At 33.9% G+C, this 16,237-nt stretch overlaps 1 protein-coding gene across 1 annotated transcript; it reads right to left on the reverse strand.

Annotated features, from left to right (window-relative positions):
• Positions 1 to 984: 984 nt before the first annotated feature.
• LOC131038912 (UDP-glycosyltransferase 74E1) lies at positions 985 to 2,814 on the reverse strand. Its single transcript, XM_057971490.2, has 2 exons — positions 2,242 to 2,814; positions 985 to 2,062 (listed from the first exon to the last, which is right to left on the reverse strand). Exons 1-2 carry the CDS (start codon positions 2,717 to 2,719, stop codon positions 1,107 to 1,109), a joined length of 1,434 nt encoding a protein of 477 aa, XP_057827473.2. The 5' UTR covers positions 2,720 to 2,814; the 3' UTR covers positions 985 to 1,106.
• Between the last annotated feature and the right edge of the window lie 13,423 nt (positions 2,815 to 16,237).

A 16,237-nucleotide genomic window follows, 5' to 3' on the forward strand; every position in this document is an offset into this window, starting at 1 on the left:
TTACATAAATATTATTTATTTACACTTGTACCAAGGTTTTCTTCTAATAGAATTTATCTCATACAAAGTTTTATAACCAATTGGCATTGTTCTCAAATGAATAGACTTTCCTAATGATATTTCTTATTGTATGTGTTTAACTTATACATCAATAATGAAATAAACCTTACCAATGGCCTCAAAGTAAACTTTTTGATAAAAACCATTTGTTGGTTCCACACCTCCACCCAAAACCATGACTTGAAAAGGCCACTTGAAAAAGAAATGAAATTAGAGCTACACATTATAGACACAACATTGGATACTTAAATTAAAATCATTGAAAGCCAAGTGTAAAACTCCATAAACCCACAAGCTATAATTGTCACATTTTTTCTTGATGTTAATGATAATTCTATTGTGATTTATGAAACCATGTGCTACTAGGGAGTAACCATGTGAATAAAACATGTAGCATATATATGCATAGATGCGACATGAAGTTGTTTGGGGGCATGTATCCTTGTGCATTAAATACCATACCCCTTCTTTTTGGAAGTATCCAAGAATTCATCCAGATTTGAGCATTCTATTTGTAGATAAAAATAATGTTTCAATATTTACACATTAATTCAAGAGTCCAAATGTGAAAGATATAAGAAATTTAGTTTTAAGATTGACATAGAAATATTATGTTTGTTGATTTCAAATTCATTCAAATGTAAACATATATATCGCTTTATTGGTTGGACTACACCACACTAAAATGCAATGGATAATTTTACCAATTTAAAAAATCATTATTACGTTTGAATATTTGACTTTTGAAAATTAGAACATAAATATGTCCTATGATCTAGTCTTTGATGATTCCCCATTAATTTTACCAAACTCATTTTTTCATTAGATTTGAATTTTTACTTAAAAAATGTTGATATAGAAATTAAAATAATGTATCCTCTATACACAACATTTAAATTAAATTAAATAAAAATTACACTAATGGAAGCAAAAGATTTTTTATATTGAAAGAGTTGAACGTTAATCAAAAGCTCAAAAAAAAAACACACACAGTTCAAATCTAGAAGCTCACATACCATGAAATCAAAAGTTGTTTACAATTCTCATCACTTTGTCACCTCTTTAACAAATCTGTCGACGTTGGAGTGAGAAGAGCCGCCTTCCATCTTCGCTTTTTTCGCCGACTCTTTCCAATGGACTGCATTCTTTCGGAGCTCTGCACCCTCCTCGCTACAAATCACCCTTCGAACACATCTCTCAATCTCATCCCACTCAAACGTCGCATTACCATCCACATGCTGCGTCCGCCTCAATTTCACACCCATCTTCCACACCTCCACCATAAATTTGCAATTGGTGGGCTGATCGAAGCGCAGGTCGCAGGCGAGCAACGGAACACCAGAACTCAGTGCTTCCAACGTCGAATTCCACCCACAGTGAGACATAAACGCCCCCACCGACGGGTGATTCAACACTTTGAGCTGAGGACTCCACTTCACAATCAAACCCCGATCTCCAATCTCCTCCGCAAACCCCTCCCAAAAGTTTTCCCATACCGTTGTCTGCCCTGCAGAGGGACGGATCGCCCACAAAAAATTCTGGCCACTTCTCTGCAACCCACGACCTATTTCCCGGATTTGTTGTGCACTAATGGTGGCTACGCTGCCGAAGGAAACGTAGACAACAGAGTGAGGAGGCTTTGACTGGAGCCATTCCATACACTCCTCCGTCTCTTCTTCCCACGGGCTGCCGCCGAACTGTGTGTCCTCGCTATTTCTTCCGTCCAGAAAGGCGGAGGGTATGGCAGGACCCACTGTACAGACTGGAACATTTGCTTCCCTTAGGTAATTCATCGCTTTATCTTCGAGCTCATCAAACGTGTTCAAAATCACCCACGACGCGCCGTTAAAACCCTCGACGAAACTTAGATTGTCGTCCAGATTACCAGTAACGAGAAGTGGAGGAAAAAACGCCGACGGCAAATCGGCCATTCTCATCTCGCCGATTGCCGGAATGACAACAACGTCATTCGAATCCTGCTCGCAGTTATTCCACTTCTCGACTGTGAACACAAAACCAGAAAAAAACTTTTGTTGTAATCAAAGATTAACCTTATTTTTTAGCAGATAGGTATGCGAGAGCGAAAATGGGAAGAATTAAATTTAAAAATTACTACGACTGTGGGATCCCGACGATAATTTTCTGTATTAATAAAAAGGGCGAGATATTCAACAAACAAACCGTATTTAAAATGATGATAGATTGCAGCAACAGTTGCAGACTGCGTGTAGAAAACAGCTCGGGGGATCTTTAATTTGGTTGAAACTTGGGCAACCCAGGGCATAAACGCATCGTAAACAATACAAGTGACAGGAGGTCCCGTTACGTTGATGCGATGAATGAGCTCTTCCAGGTCGGATCCATCTATGTGCTGTAAGTGCCTGAAAACGTAAAGAACGTCTGAAACGATGTCAATTCCAGGCGGAAGTCGGTCCGGAATGGACTCGAACCGAATACGTATACCCAGGCGTTGGAGCGTTTTATCCGCCTTTAACATTCTGTGGTGGTCAAAGGCGAAACTAACTAAAGTGATGATCACGCCTTGGGAGGCCAAATCTTTTGAGAATTGCAGCATGGGATTTGTGTGTCCTGCTTGGGGAAACGCCAGCACAACAACATGTGCGCTTCCACTCGCCATTGTTGCTCTGCTCTGCTCCATCTTTTGCCTGCCTTCACCTATAAATCCCGATTTCTTCACATCACGCTCATCATTTTTTACTCGGTTATTGAGTGACAGGGGTAAACAGTCGGCACGTTGTTGAATATGAGAGATTCGACCTCATTTTTTTGACTAATTATGTTGCCTAAATCGCGATTCCCTTCGCATCAGCGACTTATTTTCCACACAGAATTTTTTTTTAACTATTACAGATATGAAAATTATTTTTTTGACTGGATAGTCAAATAAGCCTGCGGATTGGATTGTCTTATCCGTAGATTTTTGTCTCTCTAAATTTGTCTGTTGTAAAATAGTCACTGTCTTGTGTGGAAAAATATAGAGATTCTTAAGCATTAAGTGGCAACTTGTTCTCCTTCAAAACATGTGGCTTGTAAGTCTCCTATAATTGCAGCTTTTAGTTGTCGTGTGTGGAAAGTTAATAGAACTTGCTTTTCCTAGTCATGAGAGAGAAAGAAAGAGGAAACTTGCCAAGAAGACAAAAATTAACCTGCCCATAATCTAGGTCAAGTCGAAATCACCTATTCTTGAGCCAGTGTAGTTGAAAAAGATATGGTCGACCAACACTAAGACACTAGCAAGTGCTATTAAATAATTGTAGAGTAGAAGAAAATGATTAAATATGAAAAAAATAAAAATATAATCTCAAAGCATTATCATCTATCTTGTGGTTGAGGAAAGGGTTTTTAATCAATAATGAAGAAAGGATGTTGTATCTATAACTACACATTGTTTGATAGTTGTGCTGAAAAGAATGAAGAAAAACTCAAAGAAATCTAATTATACAATAATGATCTTAACTTCGTGAAGATCTTAACTTAATAAAGATTTATAAGTTCTTATGAAGTTCAATAAATGGTTTGGTTGTAAAAAGCTTTTTTTATGTTTCCTTGTCTTTCATATATTTTTATAGCTATCTTTGTTAGTGCTTAATTCCAAATTATGTGTATTAAATATGTGGATTGCAATATGTTGGGTTGATTTATTGTAGAGTCATAAATCTTATTATTTGGTTTTTGAAATACTCCTCTTTATCAAAAAAAAAAAAGCTTGTCTAAGGCATTTCATTAAATTGGACCTTTACATGTTTATTTTTAACCTTTATATTTTTCTTCCTTCCTTGTGAAAGAAATCTATGATATTTTTCTCAAATTTGGGACCTTCTCTTGGTTTGGGCAATGATCAACATGTTTTATGTAATGTAATATTGAACTATTATTTCCAATACATCGTGACAATGTTTGTTTGTTTTTTTTTAAGTGTAATTTTATTATTTAATTATTAATATCATTAAATAGGACTCAATAAGCTAGATGAAAAGAGGTCAATTTAAGAGGTTATAGTTGTTTCAAACAAAATAGGAGAAAGAAACCCACCTAACATTAAATAGGGCTCTAGAAATTAGACATAGTTATTTCAAACAAAATATGAATGTAGAAAACATTCACCTTGTTCATCTTAGGTACCTAACCTACCATAAAGTAGAGACATTTATATTTTAGTTTAATGTAGGTAGCCTAATGTATGTTGTGGTGTATACAAGATTAAAAATTACCTAGATAGAGGGAATTCTTAGGAGATTTATTTCTAACCCTAGAAAAGGATTTTTATATATTTATGAGGGATTTCTAACTTCTACATTTTTAATTATGAGACTAATGATGTGGCCAAGTTTCTTTATATGTAAAGCTTTGTCGATTTAGGTCAAGCTGGCAATTTAGATAATAGGATGTCCATGAGTGGTTATATGTTCAATTTATTTAGACGAGTTATCAATTGGATGAGTAAGAATTAACTCATATTTATATTTTCCTCTATAGAATAAGAGTATAGTATTGTTCAACACATCCTTCTAAGGATATAGTGTGGTTGTGGATATTATATTCAACCATTCTCCTTGAGTCTAGACAAGTCGAGATCAAATGTGATAGTAAGAGTGTTCTTTTTTAGTGAAGAAACTAATGTACCATGCTTATAAGAAGCATATTGATATTTAGTAACACTTTTTCACAAGATGGTTGAGGGTGGCAAAAGCTATGACAAAAAAGATTGACACTATGGTTAATGTTACAAATTCTCTCACTAAGTCAGTGAATATGGATAAGTTTTATTGGTTTAGAGAGACCATGGGATTCACCTCTTCTATCAATCAATTCGTTATACTTTAGTTTCCTAATATGTCTTTACAATATAAATGTTAATTGGGCTAATGTAAGGATTAGGTGTGTTATTCACTTAAAGTCTATGTCCTAATTAACTATATTTAATCATGTAGCTAATAAATAATGTACATGATCTCTAAAAATTATAGAGTGGGAAAAATACACACCTAGTTGAGGGTAGAGATATTATCTTTTTATTATTTATTTTTCAAGATAATATTAATATTATGTAAGAAGACATTGAATATGGAGACAACAATAAAAAGTCAAAATTGGGTGTTATAGAGTGTAGCTTTCCAATGGGGTTATTATGACAAAGCATTAAATACCCTCATGGAGCATGGGAAATTCATAAATTTAACCAAGTTATGATTGATATTATGATGTGTAGGAAAGGTGTAAGAGGTGTAAGAGATGTAAGAGGAATTACTTTCTATTTTAGATTGCTTGACCATGACTATATTGTAAGGGTTTTTTTTCGGTACCAGTATGCTTCTAGATTATTGTCAATTAGAGGGATAAATTGATTGTATTATTGTACTCTATTTTCACTTATAAATACAAGCTTGGGTATCTTTGTTAGTGGAATATTTTTCTTACAAGCATTTATTTATGTATATCTACTATTTAATTTTTATATGTATTTATGTTTTCTTAGCCTTTATTTCATTAGTGTGATATGGTTCGCCACTCGTTTATTCAAATTGAAAGTAAATAATTATTAATATTAGCATTATGTTGTTCACATTGTATTCAACAAATTTGAATTCATTGCCTATATTTTCCTTCTCATTTCCTTGTAAATAATGTAATAATGATTCGTGGTAATCATCAAAATTCTTTAATTCCTTGGCTTTCCTTCCATTCAATGACAATGTTTGTGAAAATTTTGAACTATTTACTAGGGATGCTACTTCCCTGTGTTTGCAAGTTCTTATTGTTGAATCCTTTAGATTTCTCTTGGATCATAGAGAATTACCTGGATTAGTTACGTGTATTCATGAATCTTCCCTCCTCCTAGTATCTCATCAATGGGCATGACGTAGAAAACTCTTTTTCCATGCTTATAAAGCACTATAAGTCATGTGAGAAGACTTTTTTTTTTAATATTTTAATGCAAATCTTTAATGGAGAAAAACATGATATTACCAAAAAATCATTTTTTTATTGTTAAACTAGATTTAATATTCCAATTGGTAGGGTTGGAAAAATGAGATATATTTGAATTCCTTGGCATCTCTTTTTCTTTTAAAAAAATTTCCATCACACTTTAGCAATATGTTCTCCAATTGAATTAAGAAGATATCTTTTGGATTAGCTAATTTCTCTCCCATGTACAATTTTTTTATATATGTACAAATTCCTAGAAGCCACCAATTTATTTTATTCTTCCTATTGAACCCCATCCAAAGCTACCTACATGATAGACTCATACAGATCTAATAGGATTTTCTATATGGATTAGTGTCAAAGAAGCTCATGTTTTTTGCTTTTGTTTTTCCTTCTTCTCTCCCTTTCTTAGGATGAAGGAGGTATCATAATTATTTAGCTTTGTGCCAAGTGGGTTGTTCATTCAAAAAAGGGCTTAGTGGACAAGGAGATTCTTCTCATACATTATATTGCCTCTAGATCTTCTTATGGCAAGAAATGGAATTAGCTTCAATTCCCTTGGAACCAGATTGTTAGTCCATCGGATGGAATGAAGAAATTGGGAAAAGAGAGGGAAACACCTGATAGAACAAGGGACAACAAAGGAGTTTTTCTTGGACTGGTGTTTGAGAGGTGGATGGCATCGACTTCAGAATAAAAGATTGCAAACCATTGTGATTTGTAATCATTGTGTTTGTTTTCGACATAATGTTGAATTTTACCTTGTCCTTCTGGTTGTTTCTTAGTCTAAAGATTGATCATGAAATAGTAAGAGCCCGAGATTATGTGTGCATAGGCAGAGCATTGAATGAGAGGCAGCCTATGTCAGGACTGTTGGGTGGGAAAACGAGATGCAGTCGAAGGATGACAATTATTCTGGCAGGATGTTGAAAGAAGTGAGCTCGAGAAATGACTTTTGATGATGACCTCATGCACAGGAGCACATGATTTCTTTTGTCTCTAGGGGAGTTTGATGCAGGAGCATCGATTACCTATTCTACCTGGTGTGGTCAAATTCAACTTGGAATCAATTTCAATTGTGATAGTTATGGAAATGGTGAAACAATTTGGAAAGAGAGAGATAAAAATCGTATAGATCCGAAAACAATAAAAGAGGATAGTATGGTCGATTGGAGGGAGAGTGTGGAGGAGTTAGAGATCAGACAAACCAGAAAACGCGGAGAAGAGAGAGACGCCCAGACATATCACCAATAACAGAAAATGCAAGCTTTAAGAGAAGAGAAACATGTAGGAGAGAGGATAAGACAATAGAGAGAGTAGCGGCAGGACCAAATTGTTAGTCCTCCATCGGATGGAGTGAAGATTGGGGAAAGAGAGGAAAACGCCAGATTGAACAAGGGACGACAAAGGAGTTTTTCTTGGACTAGTGTTTGAGAGGTGGATGGCATCGATTTCAGAATAAAAGATTGTGGGCCATTGTGATTTGTAATCATTGTGTTTGTTTTCCACATAATGCTGATGTTTACCTTGTCGTTCCGGTTGTTTCTTAGTCTAAAGATTGATCATGAAATAGTAAGCAGTAATGTTCTGATATGTTTTGAAAGTAGTCGTTGCATCTCTATACGTGTATGTACAGAATGTCATTGTGCTCGATTAAGTTCCTGTCGCCACTGAAGGCTGAGTGAGTTTGCATTTTATGATTGTTTGAAAGTTTTCAAACATCATTATAGTATTAGAGTAGAACTCGATCGTTTGTCATTCTTTAGATAGTTTGCGTTGTTTTGAGGGTAGTCATAGTCATTAGATTGTGCAATCCTTTTTTAAATGATCCAACGATGGTTTCAAGATTGACGAGTACTCCAATAACCATGATATTTCGTGATCACCAAATATTAATACCTTTAGCTTCTATTTGGTTGAAATTCCTAGCATTAAAGCTCTCATACTTTTTCAAAGTCATCTACATTATTAGGGACTTGCCTCCTCTTGGGACTAATCCCTTGGTCCTTGTTACAGCAAGAGTTTTATCTTGTTTTTGTTTACTTTCATTTGATAATATGCATACAAGATCTCAAATTCCCAATGCCATGCTTCAAACATTGGGGCTTTAACCTCCTCACACTTGGTGGAAGAAGTAGTAAGTGGTGTAAATTCGACATTAGATTTAAATTTTATTATAAGATTTATTTATACGGTTATTAGTTCTTTATCTTTATCTCTCTATAAGTTTAACAAGCTATAGGAATTAAATTCCTCCCCTTACATTTGTCTCAACAAAATTACTACAGAAAACCCATCTTGAAGTAAAAATTAATTCATTTCCATTGATTATTGGTAAATAAATGATTGTCATAAAGTGAAAGGATTACCCACATCACCATTGATCATCTTAATAAGCCAACCAACCATAGACTAGAGACATTTAAGCATATTTTATGGACTTTCCTCCATACCAAAGACACCAAGAAAAGGATACATGGCCTTTTGTCCAAATTTTTCTTTTTTGAGGACACCTCTTTTTGGGGATACAACTCAATGCCCTACTTATTGCTATGATTTGGAATTTCTTAAGAATCTCTATTTTATTTTAGGTCTAGAAAAATACAACTATTTTATTTTTATTCTAAATTCATTTATAAAATTATTTCTCTTTCCTTGAGAAAATCAGTGTTATCACTTTTGCATTTTTACATATTCAAGCCCAAGTGGAGAAGATTGCAATGGAATTTAAACATGTACAAGACCTGCTTAATCGTTGGGGGAGTTCATCATGCACCTTGAGTAAATTCTTATTTAATAGTCCTATGCAAACCATGCTATCTAACAATAGATCCATTGCCATAATAGAAGTCACTTTTCACCATCTCCTCTTGCTCAATAAAAGGGCTACTTTGCATCTCCTCATGTCAAGGTGTTTCATTATATGCAAAGTGGAGTTGAGGCTGATGAATTTTTTGCCAAGGGAGAGTCTTTTTATCCCTTTGGTTGTGTGGGATTCATAGGGTGGGCATGAAGGTTCTAGATCATATACCCAACAAACCTTCCCAACAGCGTGTTCATCAATCTGATGATACTCCTATGCCTCTTGGCATTATGGTGTGTACTTATTATTTTCTCTTGTTTTATTAGTGTCATCATATCTTAGTTTGACATTTTGTTCATTTTTATTTGAGTGGACCATAAATACTGATCACTCACATTTCTCTTCTAAATCTTCTAAATATGACACTCTTAAAAGTTTTATGTTTAATATAGATATCTTGAAATATTTCCAGTTTAACATTGCATAATTATTAAAACTTAACAGTTTTTGTTGCACTAATGAAAATTAAAAACATAAGAAATAAGAAAATGATAATAATGTTTAGAAATACCAACATTAATCTATAAAATTATTGTCTCTAAAGAAAATATATATAAAGATGAATTATAATATCTTATTATATCCAGAAACTTATTGAAAAAAATTGCTTACTCGGGGAAAAAGCAATCTTCCAAATATAAAACATTGTAAGCACAGAATATTTATGCAAAGATCAACCCCAAAAAAATACATTCCTCGGAAGAGAAAGAAGAAGAACAGAGACAGTATGAGGTCATCATGAAATAACCAACTTGGCTGGCTCTCTTCTATGTAAGCAAAGCCTGTCCAGATTGAAAACCAGTGTATTATACTTATCACAAAAGCATGAAAACTAAGCATAAAGATACAGATTTGCACTGGTACAAGAAGCAAACACGCTCTGAAATCTTCAAATAAAAAAGAAATTAAGGGTAATTTCATGGAGTGATGAATGCGTCAAAGCTCTCCCTAATTTCTGGCGTCCCAAATCTGGGAAGAACCGTTTTTTGGAACTCCTAGGGCATTTTCGGCTGTTTTAGGCAGGGGAAAGGTGTGAAAAGCGAGCACTATATCGGGCCCAAATATCTCTGCGAGAGCCGAATCAACAGCGTGCCTGAGATCTTTTACACTCATTTTCCCCCACGGAAACAGGAATCTTTTCCGTCTGACAGACGGTACCTCTTCTGCACAACAATCCAAGCAACAGGAACGCTTCCATTCTTCGCTCTCCAAAAGTCTGTAATCTTTGGAAGAAGTTCTGTTGATCACATTGATTTTGGCATTACGCATCAGATCTGCCTTGCTCATCGCCTTGGATCTCGCCATACCTTGTCAATAATCATTTGCCAAGGTTTTGAAGCCGAGAAGTATTTAAAAGGAATTTTGTGCAGATCTGTCTGTTCACCATTATTTTGCATTAAGGAGGAGAGCCAATTCTGCTGTGATTTATCCGTGATTCGAATAAAGACGTTGCAGTCGCTTCGTTAATGTGCTTCAAACACAAATCCTGATTCCTGACATGTAACTGTACAAAAGTTATTACAACACAAACACGAGTACCTTCTGCCTGGAAGAAATATTTGAAGTCCGCTAGTTTTCTTTCGCGCTTTCTACAGAGAAAATCTAATGCTCGATAGCTTTCTTCTTAAGTAAGATTCCAAGTTTTTTTTTTAAAGATTCCAAGTTTTTTTTTTAAAGATTCCAAGTTCTTCTGTTATTCTCTCCATCTCTATGTTTCATGACTCCCTAGGTAGTGTAGATATTTTAACTAACATTCTTAATTCCATCTCTATGTTTCACCATTCTTTAAGTTAGTACAGGGAACAGCTATTCAGCTAACTAAAACGCAACACTGTTCTTCATATTAGTTGAGTTTTAGTTGACTGGATAGCCACTTGCACCAGTATAGATATCTTAAGTAACATTCTAAGTTCTTTAGATTATTCTCTTTCGATTTTTATGTTTCATGACTTTCTAGCTAGTATAGATATCTTATTATTTTTATTTCACTTGAGAATCAAAATAATTTGTCAATTGTATCATAGTTTGATCATATGGATTTGTTCTAGTAGTTAGCACTCTTGCTTTCTAATTCATTTAATTCTCTATTTTTCTCTATTTGATAGGGATTGATGGTATTTAAAATGCCTTGGGGAGATTGTCAAATCTCAAGGTTCGTGCTCTCCTAAGTCGGTGCCTTCAATTATACTAGCTTCACAATCATGAAAATGAGTAAAGACAACACTCTTTAATTATGTGAATGTGATGGAATGATGTTGTAGACTTAGGTTTCTTTTAATGCTTCAAGTTAAAAGACTCCTACAATAAATGCTCCTTAAATGTGAATGTTTGTTCACTAAATATTTCATGATAAAACGATGCACATTTAATGTTCTTAATACTAGTAGATAGCAATAAACCATGTGAAACATGTGCCAAGTCAACTCATGGGGAGGGGTGAAACAAGTTGTTGGAAGTCAATAAATTTGAATTTGATATTTTGAAATTTAAGTGCTAGTTTTGTGTGGTGTAGGATTGAACTCACCCTATGATCCTAAGTGGTGAAAAGGTGATGCTAAGGTGGAGAATAAATGTTTGGACATGGTTGTGCAAGTGTCACATGTGTGGGAATATTTGTAGAAATGGATGTGTGAAGGTTGAATAAATGGGATGTAAGGAGGTGGAGATATGTGAAGGATTGGGGGATGAGCCCAACTTCATAAAATATTGCAATATTAATTGATGTATTATTGTATTAAGCCAATTTATCAAAATGGGCCAAAAACTATATAGGAATTGGCATGAATATGCAAATTTTACTATTAAATTTTGCCCCTTCTTGGAGGTGCATACAAATCCTAACATTAAATTTTACTTTCATAGGAAAAAACACTCACAAACATGCATGTAAATAAAATAGTTGGACATAAAAAGATATTGAGGCCCATATAAACTAATGGAGCTCCCTAAAACTTATCATATGTGTTTATCCTTTAGCATGCATGCTCCATGGAAACCTATAAAACAAAAAGGAAATGTGCAATTAGTGGTGAGAAATTACCAAGTTGATCAAACTATTTTTTGCATAACCTTGTGAGAAAGTAGCATGCATACAAGCTTATAAAATAGCCATAATGCAATGATCAAAGAGATACCACAAGATTACACAAGATATACCCTAAAAAGTCCTTCACGAGGGAAAAAAAAACCTCCAAAAGCATCCAAACTCGATTTATTTTTCAACAATGAAGCATTACAATACACTTGCAAAGTCTCTATGAATACTTTTAAAATATCAAGCTCCTCCAATGCATACTTGTGTGTCTAAACATATAGGTAATCATGCAACCACACATCCAATGCCATGATTCACATATGTGCACTCCAAGAGAGATTGAACAAAATGACAACCAACCTCAACCACTAAACATGTGCTTTCTTTTATACATTCAAGCTCACACAAAACCACTAAGTGGTATTTGCTAAACTATGTGTTTTGAAACCATGAGCACAAAATCATTGACCCTGACATTTACATTTTGGTACTAAGTCTTTCTAATATTAAATATTTTTCCAATGTACATGTACACATAAAATATTTAGCCAATATCTCATATAATTTTACAAGTGGATCTAAATAACTTTTTAATATAACCTTAAATATATTTATTTTACCTATTTAAAATATCTCTTTCTATAAGAATTGACTATAGAGATAGCCACCCAAGATCTAGAGGCCTATTGAATAACACAATAAAAAGATAGAACAACAGAGACAAGAACAAACTGTATTCTCATCAATGATGCAATAAGCTGGACTAGACTAGACCCCCTTGGTTATATAGCCAAGGTGAGTGAATGAGAGTGAATGAGACAAGGACAAGTGTTGGTGTCTCATGACATGATAAATAGAGTGAAAATCTATCAACCCACCTAAAGTGGAAAAGTGATCACATGATAATGCCACTAAAGGTGGAAAAGTGCAAGTATGAAAGGTGAATATGATAAAGTGGTACAGTGATATGTCCACCTAAAGTGGAGATGATCCAACTACTCCTATGCAATTCCCTAAGTAAGCTTAAGTAAAGTGTAATTAGGACCTAGGTAAGAATAAACCAGGGTAAAATGCCTTAATTACACCAACACTTTCTTGTGCAAGATATACAACACTCTTTATACTAGCATTTTCCTACTTGTATATATTGCATAAGGGTCAATCAACGAATAAAATTATTATAATCATGAAATCACATGAACCTCCAACATGTTCTTGTGCTTCATCCAGATGTGTACAATAACATCCACAGTGACCACCATCTCAAGCAACAATTCTTCTAATCCAATGTGGCTCATTTGGAAGAAAAAGAACAAGAAAAGTTGAATATGCATCAATCCAAAGAACAAGAGCATCAATCAAAGTGATAAAAAAAGGTCCAAGGTTTTACAAAGGAAAAACCCCAGATTTATGAAAATAGAAACCACAAAAAATGTTAATTTATCTTAATCACCCACACCTCCAAAGGTATCTAAAACCTTTAGTGGAACTCAAGCCAATAATGTACCCAATCCATAAATCATAATCACAAAACATGTTACTGAAGCACATACATATCTAAGAACTCCAAATACATTGTAAAAGTCAAATATAAAGAAAATTAGGATCAAGTCATACTAAGTGTACAACCTGTACACACCCAAAATTGTCCAGTCTAATTATCTAAGCTTAATTCTTCTATTAATTAAATAAATCTTTATTTATTTAATTAATTCATTTATCCTCTTCTAACCTTATTTCTCATTTAAATAAATACATTTATTTATTTAAATTATCCTTTTCTTAAATTAAATAAATATCTTATTTATTTAATTGATCTCACTCCTTCTATTAATTAAATAAATCTTTATTTATTTAATTAATTCATTAACCTTTTCTACCCATGACACATGTCATTCATCTCTTAATTCATACACTACCTACCCCTTTCATTATTTTATTATTTCTTTTACCTACCCTCTAATCATAGCCGACCTCTTTTACACCTCTCAATCTTATCCCTCCATTTCTTATAGTGTCTTCTATATAAGGAGATGCTTCCTTCATTATCAACCCTAATCAATCTATGCCCCTCGTTGACTACTTGACTACACTACGCTTTTGAACATAGGCAATCCTACTTGCAACCACATTCTATTCTTTGTTGAGCTCTTGTGCACATAAAATCTGAGAGAAAATATATAAAGCAAGATCAATGGAGATAGGAAGAATGGAGATCCAAACCCTATTGGACATGTGATGGTATAATCTTTGTGATTTCATTTGATTTGCATTGTCTTAGGTAATCTTCATATGTTATGGTGGATCTTTGTTGTTGTTAGGCTAGGGTTTTGTGGTTGAATTCATTTTGCCTTTCAATATCGTTATTATTGTTATCCATTTTCACCATAAACATTGTGGCACGCCCGATGGGACATGGATTTTTGTTAAATTTGTGTTTTTTGTAGATTTTTCTAACCCTATATTGTTGTTTTGTAAAACAATTTGGAGAATAACCTTGTGCAGCTAGGGTTTTGGACACAAAATCAAGATCTTGGAGAGATTTGATCATATCTCACAAATGGTTTGGAAATTTTGCACCAAATATTTTTTTCAAGTTGAAGAAAGTATCAAGAGCTCTCAATTCAAAATTCAAAAGTTTTGGAGCACATTTTCATTTTTTATGATTTTTTTATGATTTTTCATAAAAAATTAATTTTGAGAGCAAATGAGAGAATTTTTTGGATTTTCTTACATTTTTAGAAATCTCTCATAATTATACATAAGATCTGTTTTTTTTTATTTTAATTTTGATGCAAAATATTTCCCTAAAAATTGGATCTTTAAAAATTAGGGTTTTTCCTTATTTTGATAAGATCTCACAAACCGATTTTAGTCAAGAAAAGTATTAGAAGGATTCAGTAAAAATTTCAGATTTTTTGGATCATTTTTTCAATTTATATGATTTTTTTATGATTTTTCATAAAAAATTAATTTTGAGAGAAAATTAGCGAATTTTTTGGATTTTCTTACATTTTTGGAAATATCTCAGAATTATACATAGGATATATTATTTTTTATTTTAAATTTGATGCAAAATAATTCCTCAAAAATTAGATCTTTGAAAATTAGGGTTTTGCATTATTTTACTCATATCTCACAAACTGCTTGGATTTGTTGTAGAAATTTTTTTATGCAGGTTTGGAAGACCATCGGGACTCTCCAGTAAAAATTTCATATTTTTTGGATCGATTTTTCATTTTATATGAATTTTTTATGATTTTTCATAAAAAATTAATTTTTGGAGCAAATTAGCAAATTTTTTGGATTTTCTTACATTTCTGGAAATCTCTTGAAATTTTACAGGTGTTCTTTTTTATGATGAATCATATCTTTGAATTGGTCAACAAAATGCATTGTTGAAGGCCCCTATTTCACAAAGTCTTTTGGATCTAAAATTTACCTAACTTGTGTGCTTGCAGGAAGGGGTGATTATTTCAAACAATCCAAACTACTAATAAATCTTTGTTGCAGGTCCTTGGCAAGGGTTTTTGGATTTTTATTGTGTGCCTTTTTTTCATAGACTAGCAAACACTTCAATTGGTGCACTAAAATTGAATCATTGTCTTTTGTGTCTTTAGCAATAGGCTCTTTTTGTTTAATCTTTAGAGGGTCTGTCTTCCCGTGTGGTCATTAGGACTACTAATGAGAAGAGAACAACCCAAGTGGTAGCGAGAAAAACCCACCTCTTCTGAACCATTATAAACAACTGTATTCATGGTGAAAACTATGGATAACGTGTGCTGATTAGTTCATACCGACACTATGTCTCCCCATAAACCCGTTTGATCAAATTTATTTGATCAGTTGTAGGGCGTAACCCCTACCGACTAGGAGCCTTCTGTATTTACAGAGCTGAAAGTGTCACATGTATGGCCACGTGAGTGGATGCCCTTACTAGCACCTTTTTGTTTTAGAAGCCAAAATCTTTCTAGTTGTTGAGGCAGGAGGTCGGACCTCTGGTAGCGGCCCACACACATACGGTTCTTAGTAGAAATACAAAGTTCGCCACGGGGATTTTTTGTGGGGACTGATGCTTGGCTGACCTGAGAAGTGAGTGCCGAGGGTGGACCCAGTGAGGTCAAGCATCTAAGTATCCGCTCTGAATAGCGTAGCCTCGGGGGTAAAACCTCATGTGGGATCAACAACTGTTGTCTTGGCCAGCCATAAGAATTGTGTTTGACTTATTTTAAACATTCAAAACATTCAAGACCAAACAGCAAAATATTGTGTTTTTTTGTGTCTTCAAGTGTATGCAAAACAATTTTACATCAAACAACACATTTTTCTTT

The sequence above is a fragment of the Cryptomeria japonica genome, chromosome 1, assembly GCF_030272615.1.
Source record: "Cryptomeria japonica chromosome 1, Sugi_1.0, whole genome shotgun sequence".
Classification (NCBI taxonomy): Eukaryota; Viridiplantae; Streptophyta; class Pinopsida; order Cupressales; family Cupressaceae; genus Cryptomeria; species Cryptomeria japonica.